The 22,500-nt window shown below is 36.0% G+C and overlaps 1 protein-coding gene across 5 annotated transcripts in view; it reads left to right on the top strand.

Annotated features, from left to right (window-relative positions):
* Positions 1–22,500, top strand: part of LOC125041634 (RNA-binding motif, single-stranded-interacting protein 1-like) — a 224,677-nt gene that overhangs the window by 193,132 nt on the left and 9,045 nt on the right. For 4 of the 5 annotated variants that reach the window (XM_047636700.1, XM_047636696.1, XM_047636699.1 and 1 more), the window contains 3 exons: positions 234–401; positions 17,445–17,546; positions 21,925–22,093. In XM_047636700.1, coding sequence (XP_047492656.1) covers positions 234–401; positions 17,445–17,546; positions 21,925–22,089 — 435 coding nt within the window. In that variant the 3' untranslated portion in view covers positions 22,090–22,093. The remainder of the gene's footprint in view (positions 1–233; positions 402–17,444; positions 17,547–21,924; positions 22,094–22,500) is intronic. The other variant, XM_047636697.1, reaches the window with a different exon arrangement.

Below are 22,500 nucleotides of genomic sequence, written 5' to 3'. Positions count from 1 at the left end.
GTTTATATATGTGTATATTAATATATATATATATATATGTTTATATATATGTATATTTAAATATATATATATATACATATACATACATATTCATACATACTGTATATGTGTGTGTGTTCTTGTGTTTTCAATTTCTTGTTTTTTCTCTTTACTCCTATTTTTATATTTCATTGCAGATTCTTGAGTGGCTCTGATTAGATTTGAGTATATTCACCATTAAATGTCTTTTACAGCCAATTCCAGTCTATGACCAGCCATCTCTTCTCCCTCACAATGGGACATTGATGCCCTCCGTGGCCCCTAACTTTCGGCAGTACCCCCCGTCCCAGGTACCGCCTTATCACCTCCAACCATTTTACATTGTGCCACCTCAGACACTTCAACACATGGATGTCTCTCCTGTAAGTATATTTCCTTAAAATGAGATTCTTTTTGCTTAGTAAATCTTAACCCAATCTCCACATATGGCAAGAATGCATGCCATGCTCAGTGTAACACAAGTTTATTTATTGTATTTACACATAGATGGCTTTACAAGTGCTTAATCAACAAGGAGTTGGTTATTAGTCCTACCTATTTCATCTGTTTACCCTTTTTCTAGACTTTTGGAAAGGGTCTTTTGCATTTTTTATTTCATTGTCTTGAATGTTATCAAGATTTTAATAACAATTTGATCATCATAACATCAATAACAGTAATAAGAGTATTGATGTCAACTGTATTAAAAAGAAAAACACATTTTTCCGCCAATTCAAGGAATGGGGAAATCAGGATTGGTCACTAGGGTCACTGATAGATTCCTTGCCAGCTGAGCACATATGGGGCCATCTGTATGTAACAACATTCACAAAAAACTACATGAGACAGAACATAAATCCAGTGCAATTGGGTTAAGTGAAAGGCAAAAAGTTTTTAAACCTCCATTTAAGTCTACTAATTAAGATTTTCTTCCCAAATTGAATAAGTAAAATGACATCATTCATATTAATTTGTAGACCCCCTGTCTGTATATAAGTGTGTGTTTGTGTGTGTGTGTGCGTGCGTGTGTGTGTGTGTTTGTGTGTGCGTGCGTGCGTGCGTGTGTGTGTTTGTGTGTGCGTGCGTGCGTTTGCGTGCGTGCGTGCGTGCGTGCGTGCGTGCGTGCGTGCGTGCGTGCGTGCATGCATGCGTGAGTCACACACACACACACACACACACACACACACACACACACACACACACACACACACACACACACACACACACATATACATGTCATCATCATTTGGGAACTAACGCCAGCAGGGGCGCATAGCCGCATCCACCCTTTGCGTCCACCTACGAGGGTCCCTCATGGCGAGCTGCCAGGCAGGGGCCTGGCCCATCTCTAGTTCCTCACAACAGGTTTGATCGATCTGCTCAAGCCAAGACCTTCTCGGTCATCCCACAGGCCTCCTCCACCCAGGGTTTTTTCGGACAGAGACAACCTGGTGGGCAGGGTCATCCTGGGGGAATTAAGCCAAGTGGCCATATAGCCTGAGTTGGCGATCATGGATTGTGCAAGTAATAGGTCCTGTACTGGTCTCATGGTGCAGCCGTTGGTTGGTCACATGGTCCTGCCAACTGTACCCTATGATCTGGCACAAGGATCTGTTACAAAAGACATCAAGACGAGATTCCAGAGCACAAGTTGGCATCCAAGTTTCACTACCATATAGTAAAACTGGCAGTGTCAGGGCCTTGAAAACACATAGCTTGGTCCTTCTGCAGAGGTACTGGCATCTCTAAATACTTTTGTCGTGAGATTTCATGACTCCTGCTGCCAGGCCTATCTGTCTACTGTCTTCCTGGTCTGACAGTCCAGAGTCGTGAACTGCACTACCGAGATATATAAAACTCTGTTACTTTGATGTATTCACCACAAGCACGTACCAACTGCACAGGATCTCCTAGTAGGCACCCAAAATCCTGGATCTTGGTCTTGGTCCAGTAAACCTCTAGCCCCAGGGGCTTCGCTTCATTGCTAAATGCATCAAGAGCCGCCACTAGGGTTTCCAGAGATTCAGATAGAATGGAAACATCATTAGCAAAGTCAAGGTCTGTAACCTTGATATTGCCTAGAGTTGCTCCACAGTGACTTTGGACAGTAGCTCTACCCAGTATCCAATCCATGGAAGTGTTGAAAAGTGTTGGTGCAAGAACACAGCCTTGCCTCATGCCTTAACTAACAGGGAAGAAGCTCGACAGGCCCCCACCACACTTTACAGCACTTTCAGTGCCTGAATACAGATTTGCTATTAATCCAACAATCCTTGTTAAAATTCCTTTTAGCCTCAGGATCTCCCAGAGGGATTCGCGATGCACCATATCAAACGCCTTCTTGAGTTAGATGTAGGCTGCAAGCAGCCCACGTCCAAACTCACAACGGCACTCTACAATGACTCAAAATGCCAGGATGGCATCTATTGTGGACTTACCAGGAGTGAATCCAGATTGCTCCAGCCTTTGGCGCTTCAGCTGGGGATTGCTACAGTCCCAGCGATCCCCTTTCCCCTCTCAGAGAGGGATGATCACACCCCTCAGCAGGTCAGGGGGAATGGTACCAGTCTGCCAGATGGCAGACAGGACTGCATGCAAGCCCCTTGCCATAGGTTCTCCACCAGCCTTTAACAATTCAGCTGGGATGCTACAAACACCCGCTGCTTTACCACTCTTCAGTCAGGGAGGGTGGATCCTCTCTGATGGGTGGGTCTGGCAGAGGAATCTCATCATTACCCGCATCAATGTTAACTGTTGGCGGATCAACCTGATACAACTGCTCAAAATACTCAGCCCAACGCAGACACACCCCATCAGGATCTGAGATTATCTGGCCACTTGCTGAGCGGACTGCAGTCGTCTGTGAGGAGGGCTTGGAGTTCAGCTTTCTCAGGGCTTGGTAGGCAGGATGAAGGTCATTTACTAAGAAATGGCTATCGACCTCCTCTGCAAGATTACTGATAAACTGTTCCTTATCCCTTCTCAACAGTGACCTAGTCCTGCACACCAGAGAACGGTGCAAGTTATGATCCCCTGACAATCGAGCCGCACGACAAGCATCTGTGGCTTCCAGTGTCTCCTGCAAGATGGAATTCTGTCTTGATCTTGGGTGTTCACTGATGGATTCTTGAGCTGCTTGAAGGTATCCCACAGAAGAACAGGGTCTGTCAGGCCCTCGAGTGCTGTGAGATGACCAGAGATAGCCTCGGCAAACCCCTGGGCACACTCGTCCTCCCTCAATCTCTCCAAATGAAACACACCTAGGGTGTTCATTTGGGTGACAGGGTGTTCTAAAGTGGACCCGGAGAGTAGCCACAACTAATCTATGATCAATTCCACAGTACTCAGTGCTTCGATACAACCCTGCAGTTTTGGAGGATCCTCCACCGAGTGCTAACGAGGATGTGGTCGATCTCCTTGGCCACACTACCTGTATCCAATGATGTTGGTCAGAACACTGATACCAAGAGCCAGATATCCTCAATTTCTGGGACCTAGCAAAGTCTTGGAAAAGGAGGCTATTCTCGATGCCAGCACCAGCTCCTGAGCCATGAGGACCGACAGACATCTCATAGCCAGCTCGATCGATACTGCATTGAAGGCACCCAGAACAATAAAAATATCTCGCTGAGGACAACTGTCTGCCACAGATGCAAGTTTGGCGTAAAACATCTCTTTCACCTCAAGTTTATATACATCCGTAGGAGCGTATACAGCAATAAGAGACATGAAGCCAAATGAAAGCTTCAGTCTTAATACCATAATACACTCATCGACTGGAGTGACCTCTACTACAGAGGGTTGAAGTCTGCTGGAGATGGCTATGGCTCCTCCCTGGAGACGGTGACCATCACTGTGGCCCAACCAGTAATAAGTGTAGCCACCCACACTAATCATGCCGCTGCCAGGTCTTCTCACCTCCGAGAGAGCTGCCACCTCAATTCTCAGCTGCTTGAATTCCCTCGACAGTAGTGGTAACCGATCGTCCTGTCGCAAGGAATGGACTGTTCAACCCCCCACCCTGACAGCATACCTGAGGTCTAACCTCGGGCAGTCACTCCAGGTGGGGACCATCTCTGCCACCCCTACCGACATTGCCCCATATAGAGGAGGTTGGCTGGCTGCAGGTCCCATAATCCGCCTGCAGGGCTCCCTGGGGCTTTCCCCCACAAGCATCACACCAGGTTGGCGGCCGCTGGGACCCAGATGGGATGACGGGTAACCCCCCCTTCCCACCCAAGTTCCTGTGGTCACCAGAGGGACCCACAGCCTGCCGTTCTTGCCGGGTGGGAGGGACTTTAGCCTTCCCCCCAGCACCAACAACTATATGTTTCGTTACCAGTGGTTATCTCAGGGAGGTAGACTGGCAAGGCCTGCCTCACCACAGCCGCCCATTAACCCCAGGGGGCACAGGGGCAGGAGTTAGTATGAAGGCAGAGCATATCCTCACATGCCTGTGAGCCATGACTCCATATCTTTAGAGCCTCCCGCTGCCAGGTCTTCTCCAAGAGCCTCCACAGTTCAGCCTAGGACCACAAGGTACCTAGTTTCCATGGGTGGCCACAAGGAGGCATTGCAGAAGTCTTGATGATGGAAAGGCTATGAGCTGGCAGGGGAGTCTTATGCATAGCTGCTCCCTTTTCGCACCAGGCTAGCCAGCGGTGGCAGCTGTAAGCGAAAAGGCATAATATACATAAACATATGTATACAGAAATATACACAAACATATGTATACATAAATATACATAAATATACATATACATACATATAAACGTATACATTTATATACATATATACACATATACATATAAATACAGAAATATACATAAATATACATATATATATACGTATACATTTATATACATATATACATATATACACATATACATATAAATACATATATATGTATATATACATGTGTATGTAGGTATATATATGTATATGTATATATATTTTTACAAATATATATATATATATATGTTTTTATATATATATTTATTTATATATTTATGTATATATAAGTGTGTGTGTGTGTGTATGTGTATGTATGTGTATGTATATGTATGTGTGTATATGTGTGTGTATATATTTGTATATATCCATATATGTGTATAAGTGTATATTTATATATGTATAATTATATATTATATATGTATATATACATATGTATGTATATATACATACATGTGTGTGTGTGTATGTGTGTGTGTGTATATATTTATATATATATATATACATTTATATATATGTTTGTGTGTATATATAAACATGTATATTTTTCTGTGTATATATAAACATATATATGTATATACATATATATGGTTATTTATATGTATATATGTGAGTATATATGTGTGTATATATATGTGTGTATATATATATATATATATATATATATATATATATACGTAGATATATATATATATATCATATATACATGTGTATGTGCATAATTATGTATATATATAACCATATATGCATATATATGTAAACATATATACATATATATATCTATAATATGTTTATATATATTATTATATAGAACATATTATTTAGGTAATACATATATTACATGAGTGTGTTATATATAAAAGTTCTAATTAGTAGTGTGGCGTGATGTATGTTAGTATATGTATGAGATTATATATAACAATTTATATTAGTATGCTATATGTATATATATTTATCACAGACACTCCACCACTTCACACACTAACAGCACACACCCCAATAACCCCAACACATACCACTCAGCACATGACAATTACAGATATACTGTGTTTATTTGTTTATTAAATATATTAGTTATATAATATATATATCTATATTTATTTTTTATATACACTAACTACACTACACTACATACACACACAGACTCACAGTACACTTCATATACACTCTATACTGTGTTATAAATAGAACATTATTGTGTAGTCTCTGATATTATATATATGTATATGTTATATGTTATGCGTATATATATTGTATATTTATTTTTTATAATATATAAATTATATATGATATAGTATATTTTTATAATGTATACTGTTGATTGTATTTATAAGAAGTTGTGTTTTGTATGTTGGCGATTGTGTATTGCTTATATATGTAATGATATATAGACTATATCAGTTATATATTATTTAAACATTCATCCTTATCTAATATTATTATATATATTTGGTATATATATTATATACACACACGAACACGACACACACACTTATATGTAGTATCATGGCATCAGACATATAATATATGTAATTAGGTATATATATATATATTAATATATATATTCTCACCACACACACACACACATACACACATTACTGTGTTATAAATAGACATAATATATACATGTACGCTTATTTACATAAAAATATAATTTACTATACTATTATATCATGGTAGTAGTATTATATATGTGATTTCGCTCTTACTAGTACACAGTATAGTGTGTATTATATATATATATCTTATAAGTAGATATATTAGTTTGTCTCATATATACCGATATCTCTGTGTCTTTATATATTCTGAATATTGTTTATTGACCTATTTACCCTAAATATATTTAGTCTACTACTATAAGCTACTAGAGTGTTTTGGTATATCATATTTTTTTTATAAATATATAGGTTTTATGATATATAAGTATCTCATTGTTCGTTATCTACAGCCTAAGAAATATAGATTGTGTTTACCTATATATTGGTTAGGCCTATTCATATATTGATTGCTCATTTGTCTATACATATTTAGATACTAAATAATTGTTTATTGTAAGGTATACTATATTATCTGCTTATAGTGTTATGTTTATAATTGTTTATACTGACCTCATATATTAAAGTTATTTGGTCTCTAGGTATAATATTTAATATTGTCTATATGTATATAGAAGATATGATCTTATAAGATAGTACTCATATTGTTCTAGATATTAGTACTCTTACTATATAATTGTTTATTGCATATGTATATCTTGTTTATAGATATTAGTGACGAATTATGTGTTCTCTCTTTGATATATATATAATGAGTTTCGTATGAACTATAGGACAATAAATATTAATATGGTTTCTATGTATATCTCAGATATATTGTTCCGAACACAATATATTATTATATTAAGTGTTGTTTATAACTAATAGTATATTGAGTTGGTCACATATATATATATTGTGTTTTTTATATCTCTTCTCACTAATGTGATTGTTTTATCAACTACTATTTTGATTTTTTTACTATAATTATATGCATTTTAGAAGTACTATATATTTATATATAACATATGTTAACCCTTATGAGTAGTTGATATGTGTTATCTTTATAGTAGTATATCTTGTAGTTTTGCTCACTATATATTCTAAGTAGCTATGTTGTGCTTATACATGATTGTCAGCATATATACTGTTTCTATCTCACGTTGGCATTTGCTCCATATATATGTGCTTTATATGTATCAATATAACTATGTAGAATATATACATGTGGTGTATGATATATGTAGAAATATACTATGTGATTATATGCCGCTCTATATACATTTGTGTATATCTATAGTAATATTGTATTTGATATACTAATATAATTGATGATTATATTATGTTATATACTTATTCCATATTCAGTTAGTTGAATATATCGCGTATATATGTATAGCGCGCTTGTGTGCGATGTATATCAACTGTCAACATTCTATAACAACATATATATATGTGATATATATGTCTTAATATTTAGTGCTTTGAGCCTATATTGTACAACTTTGCCATATATAAAGATATTAGTTGGTATAAAAACCCACACGTACAAACTAGAATTTTAATGAAGATAAAAATGTTGTTTATATATGTATTATGGCTATACGCGTATATATTAATATATCTCTGTGTCGCGTAGTACTGATCGTATAAATATATATGTGTACTATCATAATGATGTATATGAAGATATATATATTAGTGATACGATAGTATGTTATATCTCTACAACGGTATATGTAAAAATGTATTGATATATTGACATATACACTACTGTATGTCTAGACCATATGTCTTTATGTGTGGTGTTCTTGTGATATTATGTAATTTCTGTTTTTTTCTTTCTTACTGTTTCGTTGTTATTATATTTCATTGCAGAGTAGCTTTGAGATGGTCTCACTGATTAGATTTGGAGTAGTATTCCTGACCTATTAAAAGATCGCTTTTACTAAGCCAATTCACAGTATCATGAGCCGCCATCTATTTCCACGTACACACAAATGGGCATTAGATTGCCTCTCCGTGGCCCCTAACATTACGGCAGAACCCCCTTCCAAATGGTTTCACGTCGATTATCTACCTTCTCAACACATTAAATGACTTATGGAAGCTACTCAGGATCACTTCAACTCATCATGGATGATTCCGCTCTGTAGTCTATGTCACTTATCTAAATGTGAGGATGTATCTTGTTTGCTTAGTAGAAATCTAACCAAATCTGCCACATATGGTCAAGAGGATGCCCTGCGAGTATGTCCGCTGCAGAAGTATGACACTGAAGGTTTCTATTCTATTGTATCCTTCATCAGCCTCATAAGCGAAGCTTTACAACCGTGCTTAATCAAAAGGAAGTTGGTTGATGTAGTAACCTTCTCCTAGATGTTCACCTCTGCCTTATACACTTTTTCTTGAGTTTCGGATAAGCGGTTACGTATATTGCATCGCTTGTATTTTCATATGTGCTGTGACTTGAATTATTCAAGATGGTCGTAATAACAATAGTATGTCATATAATATCAATAAGCAGATAATCACATGAGTTCTGATGTCAACTGGAATTATTAAGAAAGAATATAATCACATTTCGCAACCGCTTCGAATTCAAGTGACATTGGGATCAATTCAGGCATTGGTCACTAGGTCTTGATAGAATTCCTTGCAGAGAACTGAGCAATATGAGCGGCCATTGTATGATTACTCACATTGGCAAAATATCGGAAAACTACATGCTAGACAAACATAAATCGTCAGCCTGCAATTGGGGTCTCTAAGTGAAGGCAAAGTGTAAGTGTTAAACCTTCCAGTTGTCTACTATGATTAAGATTGTTCTTCCAAATTGGGATAAGTAGAAATAACATGAGCGATCAGATATATTAATTTGCTACGACCTCCTCCGTCTGTATGTAGTGTGTGCTTTCACGTGTCCGTGCTGCGGCCAGACACCGGCGAAAAATGCGAGTGGCCCTCTCCAGAGTGCACGTGCTGAGAGAGTCGTGTAGCAGTAGTGTCTTGTGTTGGCAGTGCGTCTATATGTACTTGCGTGCGTGCCAGCAGAAAGAAAACCAATGCGATGATGATCCAGTGTTGTGTGGCGGGGTGGCGAGTGCGCCCTTATGCGGGTGGGCGTACCCGCGTGCAGGTAGCTTTGCGTAGCTAGGGTGCGTGCGAGAGTGCTCTCGTGCGTGCGTGCGTGCATGCATGCGTGAGTCACACACACACACACACACTACAACGCACAACTCCAACACCACCACGACACACACGACTCACACACGACAAACAATGTCTCTGTTCATGTCAAGTCATCGAAGTTCGAGTCGGAGACTGACGCACAAGCAGTGACCGTTGGCGTTGAGAAGATGCGCTATCCACCGCTTTCGAGTCCACCTCGTTCGATGGGTCCTCCTTTAGGCTGGGAGCGTGCCACGGCAGGGGCATGGCGCGGTCTCTAGTTACCGACAAGGCAGTCCATAACGATTTGATCGAATTGCCTAAGCTCCAAGACCTGCTCCAATCGTCTTCATCCCACTCGCGGTCTCACACCATGGGTTTTTTCGGACAGAGTACTAATGGTGGGCCGTAGGGTCATCCCTGGCGGGTAAGTGTTAGAAGCCCACCAGTGGCATTATAGCCTCGAAGTATTGTGCGATCATGGATTGTGCAAGTACCATTGCATGTCCTGTACTGGGCTCTCATGGTTGAGCCGGATGGGACTTAGGGTTCAAACGGTCCTCCTGTTGCCACTAGTACAGCTCTATCGATCTGGCGGAAGGATCTGGTACTAACAAGCACATCTACAGTCGAGATTGCTGGCGTTGACCTTCGTTGGACGATCCAAGTTTCACTACCATATGTAAAACTGGCAATAGCGTAGATCAGGTGCCTCTTGAAAGTAACACAGGTCGCTCTTGGTTCGTTCGTGAATCCGATCGCGAGAGGTTACTCACGGCATCCTCTCATAATCTTTTGTCCGTGAGATTTCATGACTCCTGTGCGAGTCGGGAGTATCTGTCTCAGACTGTTCTTCACTGGTGGGCTGACAGCTCCAGTCTGTGTCGAAACTGACACTGACAGACTAGTCCGATGCACATGATATATGTAAACTAGCTGATACTTTGACTGTTATTCATACCTCCTACAGCACGTTTCCGAATGCACAGGATAGCTCTATTATGGGCACCCAAAATCCGTGGTTCTGGTCTTGGTCCAGAAGTTAAATACTCTAGTTACCGGGGGCTTTCTTCATATGCTAGATGTCGAATCAAAGAAGCGAAAGTCGAACCTAGGGTTTCATATACGCTAGATTCGATGAAGATGAGACAATGGACCTACATCATTAGCATAAGTCCTCACTGGTCTGTACCTTTGATATTGAACTAGAGTTGCTCAACAGTGATTTGGACAGTAGCAGTTATCCAGCGAATTCTAGTATCAATGAGGCATGTATGATTGAAGTAGTGAAGGTGCTAAGAAGCACGAGGCACTCTGACTCTGTGCCTGTAACTTAACAGGAAGAAGCTGACAGGCCCCCAGCCACAACTTTACAGCATCTCTTCTGTGCCTGAGATCGATTTGCTAGTGTTGAGTGCTCCAACAATCTAGTGTGTCATAAAGAAGTCGTTTCTTGCGCTCTAGAGCTTCCGTCCCATGAGGGAGATTCGCGGATGTTTTGCACCATATCAAACGCCTTCTTGAGTAGATGTAGGCGCTGCAAGCAGCCCACGTCCAAATCACAACGGGCACTCGTACAAGAATGACTAAAATGCCAGGATGGCATCTAGTTGTGGACGGACTGTAACCAGGAGGTTATGAATCAGATGATTGAGATGTCCAGCCTTTGGAGCTTATGCCTGGGGATTGCTTTTTCAGAAAAGTCCCTGTGGAAACCCCTTGTCCCATATATCAGACTTATGAGAGCGAGATGATCTAACCCCTCAGCAGGTCCAGGTGAAGGATTCGTGACAGCGGGGAAATAAGTATCAACAAAAGGTATCCAGTCTGACGCATGATGGCTGTGACGATCTTCTTAGTGAGTTACTACACATGCCATTGCAAGGCTACCTTGCGCGTAGTAGTTTCGTCTCTGGTAGGTTCTACACAGACCTTGCTACGAGGACCAATTATTGCCATGGCGTAATGTGCTACAACACTACCACCCGCTGTCGATTTCACTACTTCTTCAGTCAGGGAAAGTCTGAAGTGGTGGGGGTGGATGAGGTATGGGATGTTCCTGTTGGTTGTCCAGAGACAAATTGGGGATCGAAGCATAGCTCATATACCGTGACCTGTTTCTTGTGAGGTCCAGTGGGCTTGCCTCCATGCTGTGCCACACCCAAGACCTTGTAGAGTTAGGGAAGAGGGAGGGTGGGTTGGAGTCCTCATATCGATGGGAGGGTCTGGAGAGGAATCTCTCATTACCGCATCAATGTTAAACTGTTGGCGGACTCAAGCTGAGGGCAACTGCTACAATTGAATTACTCCAGCACCTCAAACGCTTGTTAGCAACGCCCATCTAGGGATTCTGAGATTGATCTGGGCAGCGGTCTGGATGAGGGATTGCAGTCGTCTGTGAGGGGGCTTGGAAGTTCAGCTTCTCTGGGCTTGGTAGGCAGGTTGAAGGTCATTTACTAAGAAAATTGCTATCGACCTCCTCGCAGATTATCTGATAACATGTTCATTACTATCCTTCTCGTACGATGGATCAATAGTTCTACTGCAACATCACTTCCGAGACATCGGTCAAGTTATGTTCCCTGACAAGCGAGCCGACGGACAGTAGATACTGTGGCTTGACATTACTAGATAAATTTGAAGCAAAATGTCTCGATGCAAGATGTGAACTTTCTGTCTTGTGGTAAGTTAAGGGCTAGTTGTACTGATGGATTTACTTGGGAGATGCTTAGATAGCGATATCGCACAGGTCAACTGAGAAAAAGGGGTGTCTTGTCAGGCCCGCGTCCTGGAGTGCTGTGACTGAGGGAATCGGATGACAGAGATGCTCGCCTCGGCGTAAACCAGCTGGGCGACACATCGTCTCGTTCAGCTCAATCTCATGCAAACTGACAACAGACAACCATATGGTATTCATTTGGGTGACAGGGTGTTCTAAAGTGGACACGGAGGAGTAGCCACAAGCTAATCTCATTGCATGATCTAATCGCACGCACGTACTCAGAAGGTTCGGACATGACACCGCTTAGTCAGGTTTTGGTTACGCGCCTACTCCACCGACTGGTTGTGCTATACGACACCGGATGTTGGCTTCCATCGGGTTCACGATTGGCGTCACGACCCAACCTGGCATCAATGTTGTTGGTAGACGCACTGATCCAAGAGCCAGATATCCTCAATTTCTGGGACTAGCAAAGTCATGGAAAGTGAAGGCTATTCTCGATGCCGCTGAGCACCAGTCCTGAGCCATGAAGGGAGAGACGCGACAGACATGCTCATTGAAGCTCGATCGAGTACTAGCCATTGAAGGCGCACCCAGAACATTGCGCCTTAAAAATATCTCGTGAGGACAACTGATGCGTGCCACAGATGCAAGTTTTGGCATCGATTAAAGAAACATCAACAGTCGTATTCGAGCCTCTAGTTTATATATCACAGTATGTAAGGTAGCCGTGTACAGGCCAATAAGAGAATGAATGAGCAAAAGAAAGCTTCAGTCTCTAATACCATAATACAATCATCGACTGGAGTAGTGCCCTCTTATAACAAGAGGGTTGAATGTATCTCGAAGGCTCCGCTCTGGATACGAGATGTGCCTGATGGCTCACTCCCTGGTAGACTAGGTGTACCTTCACTGTGGCTGTGCCAACCATGTAATAACGTGTGAGAGCCACCCACACTAATCATGCGCTGCCAGGTTTCTCACCTCCTGATGCAAACGAAGCTGCTCACACTGCTCATGTTTCTCCAGACTGCTTGAATCCCTCGGACCGAGTAGTAGGTAGAGTGGACAGGGTCGTCCTGTCGCAATGGAAAATGGACTGCTTCAACCCCCCAACCTTGAGCAGCATACAGAGGTCTAAACTCGGGCAGTCACTGTCGCAGGGTGCCGAGTGTGACACCACTCTCGAGCACACCCCTACCGGACATAACTGCCCACTATATAAGAGGATGAAAGCTGCGGATTTGGGCTGGCGCTGCAGGTACCATAAATCGCCAGCAGGGCTTACTGGGGCTTTCCCAACAAGATCACACCAGTTTGGCGGCGTGGGACCCCGATGGTATGCAAGGGCTAACCCCCTTCACACCCAAGTTCTTATGTAGTCAACAGAGGGAACCACAGCCTGCCGTTCTTGACGGGTGGGAGGACTTTAGCCTTACCCCAGCACCTACAAATAATGTTTCGTTACCAGTGGGTTTTCTCCCCCGGTGGAGGGTAGAACTGGCAAGGCTTGCCTCACCACTGCCGGGCCCATTAACCCAGGGGGCACAGGGGCAGGTGTTAGTATGAAGGCAGGAGCATATCCTCACATGCCTGATGAGCCATGACTCCATATCTTTAGAGCCTCCGCTGCCTGGGTCTTCTCCAAGAGCTCCACAGTTTGCCTCTGGACCACAGGTACCTAGTTTCCATGGGTGGCCACAGGCGGCATTGCAGAAGTCTTGAGATGGAAAGGTATGAGTGGCAGGGGAGTCTTATGCATACTGTCCCTTTTCGCCAGGCTAAAGCCAGCGGGTGGCAGCTGTAAGCGAAAAGGCATTATATACATAAACATATGTATACGAAATAACAACCCCATAATATACTAAATAAAATTAATTAAAGTTACATACTATATAAACGTTATTATGTTTGAATAAGAGATAATATATCACACTATACATATTAAATACAGAATATGACATAAAATATACAAAGTAGTAGAGTATACTTATACAATTGTATGATACATCTCTCTACATGAAATACACACTATACACGTCAATGACTACTACATGTATATCGGATATACGAGATGACATGATTGTTACATGTAATGGCAGGTATATATAATGCCTGACTATGTATATATTTTTTTTACAAAATTTTATAGTATTATGAGTGTTTGCAGAGTATATATATTTATTTTTATTTTATGTATTATACTAAGTGCGTCTGGTAATGTGTGTGTGTATGTGCCATATGTAAGTGTTGTATATGTAGAGTTTGAATATCATGTGGTGATGACCCTACATAGTTTGTAAGGATCTCTCGCTTCTCCATGTGTATCAATGTGAGTTTATATATGTGTAATTATATATGATATACTGAATAGGTCTAGATATGAATGTCAATACCTATTCACTGCCATACATGTGTGTTGGGTGTAGATGTGTCGGTCGTGCTGTATTTTTTACTATATATACTATACTATACTTACCGTCTATTATTCTATATCGTTTGTGGCTTGTATGTGCTAAAACAGTATATTTTTCTGTGTAAATATAAACATATATATGTATATACATATATAAGTTTATTTATTGTATAAATGTGGAGTATATGGTGTGTATATATAGTGTGTGTATATATATATCTATATTTATATATATTTTTTATATACGTAGCAGTTTATATAGTATGATATTATTACTGAGTACCATGAGTGTACATGTGCATAGATTATTTATAGGAATAGTAACCATCATATGCATCATTGTATGAGTAAAACTCTATAAAACCAATGTATTATACAATATATTTTTAGTAGATTTATATAACTTAATATATAACTTGTATACTGTGTTGTGTGTGTGTGTGGGGCAGGGAAGTGTGTGTGTCTGAACTCTGTCTGTGTGTGCTGATGGGGGAAGTGTTCCCATGCTAGATACATGTTTATTATGAGTTGTGTTGTTCTAGTGTAGTTATATGCATATTACTGTATAGTTATCATTCTTTATAATTATGGTATATGTATATGTTTAAATTTATTTGTGTTAGTAAGATATTTTGTGAGATATATATATTATATATATAAACACGTGTTATATGTGTCTTAAAATATGTATTTATATTTAACTGTTATATGCATATATATATGTATAACATATATAATACGCAATATATTTAATTATCATTTCGCACATACATACTACTTTGTTTAAGTTGATCAGGATTTATCATATATTCAGACACTTTATACTCATATTATATAGATGTGTAGTGTGTGTAGTTTGTTAGTGTTGTATGTGTGTGTATATCATTGTATAATGTGTAGTTATTATTTGTATTATATCTATTTTATAAATATTATATATTATATGAGACTATTTAATATTATTGTATTATATGTGAATCTATCTATTACTTTATATCATATATAAATAGTATATTATATGTTTTTTATAGTGATGGAATATTATATAGTGTACTATATATATTATACTATCGTAGCTATAATTCATCGCTATAGAAGCACACTATATCATATGTAGCTGTATGCTATACTTAAGAGCACTTACGACATCATACACCTAATCACTAACTATATATATTACACACACACACCTATCACACAATCTTTCATATTATATATATAACTATATTCTGATACGTCAGCTCTATCTACATCTCATCTTTCACTATCTATCGAATACATCTATAAATCTAAACGTCAATAACTACTAGACTATACATCTATATTTATATATATATATTAAATAATATATTATATATAGCTATATATTTGTCTTTGTATATCTATTGTTAAGTGTGTTTATATAATAAAACAATCTGATATATATAACTATAGTCTCAATACTCATATTGTATATGATAGTATAATGATTTGTGTATATCTATATAATATCATAACTATAAAATAATAAATAGTATATAAATATGTATTGATATATATCATTTACAATACTACCTTAGTTGTTGCAAATCTATATTAGCTCGCTTATATGCATATGAAATATATGTATTTTATTATATATTTGTATGACTATTGTGATTGTTATTATCTATTTTTGAATAAGCATGTTTTGTCTGGTTATCGCTATTATTATATTCGTCTCTACATATATATAGTGTATAACTACTGTATGTTTAGTTCATATATGCATATGTAGTGTCAGTTTCGGAATATATTGCCTGATATATGTTAGACACGCGAACCTGTAAGTCGCACCTGCACGTCCCAGCGCAACTACGTATCACGATCATCCACACACATAGTACAGTCTACATCATCTACACTGGTACTGATCTTTTTATCTGTTGATATCACGACACATCTACTAGCTGCACCTGCACACAAGCAGCAGATCATTCCATCAGAGACCATTCAAGTCATCACGCATACTCTGCACAGTGCAATGTCCTAGTGCTTCAGTCCATCATATCGTGTGGTCCGTTTGAATGTACTCGATCATTGCTTGTGTACCTGTGTTGCGCATGCTAAATTTTTTTTTATTTTTAAAAGATTTAATATGTTATATTACATTTATTATGTTATTTAATTTTTATGTTTTTAGATTTAATATGATATATATATATTATATGCATATTTTTGTTATATGTTTATATTATGTGTGTGTATATACTATATCTATATGTATGTTATATTTATGTATATATTTATGTATATGTATATATATGTGAGGATATCTATGGTTTATAGTATATATATATATATATATATATATATTCATATATTATCATACACTTGATGTTAAATATATATGTGTATATCTTTGTATATATATATTTTTATATATATATACACATTGATGTGTACATTTATACATATATGTATGTATAATATATATATATATAAATATGTATGTATATATTCATATATGCATATATATGTATATTCATATATGCATATATATGTACATGTATGTAAACACACGCACACACACACACACACACACACACACACACACACACACACACACACACACACACACACACACACACACACACACACACACACAACACACACAACACACACAACACACACACACACACACGTGTGTATATATATGTGTGTGTGTGTGTATGTATGTATGTATGTATGTATGTATGTATGTATATATTTATGTATATATGTTTATACACATGCATATTAGTGTAAGTAGAAATAGCATTAGTAGTAGATGTAGTAGTAATAGAACTGATTATAGGAGTTACTTTTATTTTATGATATTTCTTTTGTCCAGCAGATGATCCAGACAACAATGGACACAAGTCAGATGCCGTACTCCCCGTTGATTCCCACACTGACCACTCACATGCAGCAACTGCACATCACTCCCGGCTCAGTAAGTGTTGCTTCATCATAAAGGGAAACATGGCATGTCATTAAAGAGGGAAATATGGCAAGGGAAATAGCAAGAGCAATTTTGACAGAAAATCTAGATGTGGAAAAGTAGAGAAATTGTGTTAAGAGATTAGCAAGTTCAGATTTCCAAATTATGAGAGAGATATAGAGAGAGAGGAAGAGAAAAAGGAAGAGAGGAAGTGAGAAAAGAAGAGAGAGAGAAGAGAGAGAAAAGAGAGAGAGAAGAGAAGAGAGAGAAGAGAGAGAGTATATGTATGTATGTATATGTATATATGTATATATAAATATATATATATTATTTATATATATTATATTATATATTATATTATATATTATATATTATTTATATATGGATATATATATTTTATTTTCTCTATTATTGCTCTTCCCCAGATTAATATAAACCCTCTCACATATGCTTTGGCGACGGGAAGTGACGGTTGGGGATATTGTTTGTTCAACCTCTTTTTGATGGCGTTCCGTGATGTGTCCCATCTGCATAGTCATGTTACTGGGAGCAGTAGGTACTTCATGAATTTAAGCTGCATTGGTTAAATAGGACATCTGACCTTTCCGGGAGGACGTGCCCTACTCCTTCCATCAATCCACCTGTACCACCACAATCTCTGCGAAACATTCAGCTTAGATATTTCACTTTCCCATATCCCGGTGCAATTTCGCTATTTTTTTTTTTTGGGGGGGCCCCCCCTTTTTGGCGTCCATCTTGAAAAAAGGTTTGTCAGTTGGCAGCCTCGTCTTCACCAAGGATTTTCCATACATCATTATTGTATATTGCATCGAACATATTTTCTTTCTTATTTTAGTGGGTATTAGGATTAGTCTACAAAAAGAATTGTTGTCTTTACATAATTTCACTTTTTATTTATTGCTGCTGTTTTTATCATCAATAAGGTTTAGGGTATGTAGGCATTCCCTTACTACGAAGTATGGTATCTTATTGACATTACTAATAGAAATTTAAGATTCCAGAAGATATTTCCCAAAATCAAGAAAAGGGTTACAGGTAGAAAATACATGTTGTTGGTTTCATTGGTACATAGTACTTGTGGAGACATATATGTGTAGTTGACTATTATATATCAACCAGTGGCATGACATGTATGTACTACTTTTCCAGCTGGAATTGAATTAATTTAATAGTCAATATTATGTGTGTGTATATATTTATATATATTAAATAATATGTATTTAGATTGTATTTATTATGTTAATAAATTTAACAAGATTCATATATTATATGTATATTGATTTGTATATTACTTTATATACACATTTATATATTCAATTATATTATATATTACATACTTAATGTTTATGTATATTAAGGTTTCTAGATGCATATATTATTTATATATTGTGATTGTGTAAAATTTATATGGTTATTTACAAATTTATAATATTATGTATATTTTATTTATTTCTTTTTTCTTTATATATTTATATTTTCTTACTATTATTTTATAATATACATGTGTGTGTGTGATTTTGTGTTATATATATTATATATATAATATTTATATATATATTATATATATCTTACTTTATATTATTTTACATTATACTTAAAGCATAAATAGTATATGTAATTATATGTAATATGTGTGTATTTATAGATATATATATTTATATATATATATTATATAGATGTTTATATCATATATATTAAATAATTTCTACATTGATATGCATATTTACATACACCTTTATATATTCGTTATATATATATATATGATATTATATTTAATAATATATATATTTATACACATACATTACACACATACATGTAGATACACACAAATACATTTATATGACTTTATATATGTAGATATTATATATTTTTATATATTTTTTACAATAGATATTCATAATATTATGTTATAAATATTTATTTATAATAGTATATATTATATAATTATTTTATATATATATATTATATATATATATACAGTTTTTTGATATTTATATATATATATTATATATTTATATATTATATATTTATATATTATATTTATATATATATATATATATTTATATATATATATATGACATATGTTTGCATGTATTTGTCTATATGTATATGTTTAATATGTTTGTATATATTATAATACTATATATAGTATATATATTATATATATATATATATATAAATATATATATTCTTGTATAAATATGTATATATATATTATTATGTATATATATTTTATATATATATATATATATATATATATATGTGTGTGTGTGTGTGTGTGTGTGTGTGTGTGTATATATATATATGTATATATATATATATCTATATATATATAGATATTTATATATATTGATATATATATATATAAATATATATTTATATATTATATATGCATATATATTATATATTGTTTATATATATATATTTTTTATATATATATTGCATATATATATATGTATTTATGTATATATGTATTTATGCATATATATATATATGGCATATATATATATATTAATATATATATATTTATGGATATATATATGGATATATATGTGTGTGTGTGTATGTATATATATATGCATATTAAATATATATATATACACACACATACATATATATATATTTTATATATGGATATATATGTGTGTGTGTGTATATTTATTATATATATATGCATGCATATATATATACATATATGTGTGTGTGTTTATATTATATATATTTTTTTTTTTTTTGGGGGCCAAGTCTTACACTCGAAAGAATAAGTATGTTTATACTTTCAGACTTTTCATATGATAGATGATGAAAGTGGTTGGAAAAAATGTGTTTACCTGATATTGATGTTCATGTCAGGACTGTCAGTTTACCTCCCTCGTTTATTTATTGTATTTACTCATAGATGGCTCTACAAATTCTTAATCACCAAATAGCCAGTTATTAGAAACTCCCTATCTCACCTGTTTACCCTTTTCTTTCACTTTAAGAAAGGGTCTTTTGTATCATATCATTGTCTAAAATATTTTAATGACAAATTAATAATCATAACATCAATAACAATAATAACAGTATCGATAGCAATGGTATTAATTTTCCTGCCAATTCAAGGAATGGGGAAATCAGGATTGGTAACTAGGGCTACTGATAGACTCCTTGCCAGCTGAGCACATTTGAAGCCATCTGTATGTAACAAAATTCACCAAAAACTACAGGGGACAGAACATAAATCCGGGGCAAATGGGTTAATCTAATCTCCCTTTATTTGTATATTTGTGTGTTATGTAAAGAAAGTATGTCTAACCAAAATACAGAGGAAAATTCATTTTTCAACAAAAATCTCCTTGATAGTAATTTGTCAAGGAAAAATAGAATAGATATATATATATATAAATATATATATATATATATATATATATATATATATATACTATATATATACGTATATATATAAATATGTATAAATATATATAAATATATATAAATATATATAAAGATATATATAAATATATAAATATATAGATATTTAAACACACACACACACACACACACACACACACACACACACACACACACACACACACACACACACACACACACACACACACACACACACACACACACACACACTCACACACACACACACACACACATATTGAGGTTACTGGTCTGTAAGGTACACTTTTTCCTGTAAGAAAAAAAAAATCTGTGTTATAGCTAGTGGGCAGAGTGCCTTGTAGTGATCTTCTCTCCAGTGAACAAAACTTTTTTTTTTTTTGTATTATTTAGTACAGGAACTGTGTCAAACACATTAAAAACCCAACTGCCTTGTGCAGCATCACAGGATGTCACAATCTTGTAGTACTTCAAGATTTTAAGGCATTTTTTTTGGTATATCAGATGGAATAAAGCATGTTTGTATTTCCACCATGAGGCTGATTACAGCTGCTAATTGCAAACTAAGACAGTTGCCTAGAGTTCATTTCAGACATTGTGGGTTAATTATGGATCTTAGGACAATTATTTGCTTGCAAATAGTTGTTGTTTATAATTTTTCTTTAACATAGTTATGTGGTGGATGTATCAGATATAATGGCATATATTCATAATTTTCTCAATTTTCTTTCTTAGTTTTTCTCAGGAAAAATCACGGACAACTTTTGCTAAATTTTTAACTGAGTTTATTAAAGTTCTTTATTGCAAAACTATATCCATGTAAAGACAGGTGCATCTTATAAGGTTCAAATATGGTGCTTAAAACAGTCCCAATAATTTTTTATAGTTTTCTCTTTATGTCAACATTGATTTGTTATGTTCACACTAAGATTTTATTAATATTGTGTCATTCAGTAAATGTATCACGATTCACCCACAGCAAGGAGGTTACTTAACAGCAAGTGGGGGTTATCCAGCCTCTCCCTATACCCCTATGATGCAACACATGGCAATGATGGAGGACTCAGCTGCCCATTCACCTGACGAGTATCAACCCTATCCAACTAACGCAGGACCTATCCAGTGCCAGCAACAGCCTAAGTAACACTGTTAGTACCATTTTTTGTTATGTTATGAATATTATATTATGATAATAATTCTAGAAAGCTTTTTGATAATTACATTAGTAATGATAGTAAGAAAAGTAATAACTGTTTATTACATTTAAGGGTATTATTCTTAAAATATGATTACTGAGTTCAGTATATATTTTTTACTACAAATTTATACCTTGACAGCTCAACATTTGATATATCAGCGTTAGGTATTATTTTGAATGTTCAATGTGTGATAAAACATATGTCTATTAATTCTCACCAACCCAAGTTTTCATTCAACAAATGTGCACCTTGTCATAACATGCAGAAAATGCTTTGTTAGTGAATATTTTTGTTCTTTTAAAAAATCCTCATGCTATATGAGCAAAATGTTCCCACATTAACTGATTTTATATTTA

This window comes from Penaeus chinensis, chromosome 31, assembly GCF_019202785.1.
Source record: "Penaeus chinensis breed Huanghai No. 1 chromosome 31, ASM1920278v2, whole genome shotgun sequence".
NCBI lineage: Eukaryota > Metazoa > Arthropoda > Malacostraca > Decapoda > Penaeidae > Penaeus > Penaeus chinensis.
The sequence above is the reverse complement of the archived record's forward strand: the minus strand, read 5'-3'. Positions and strand labels throughout refer to the sequence as shown.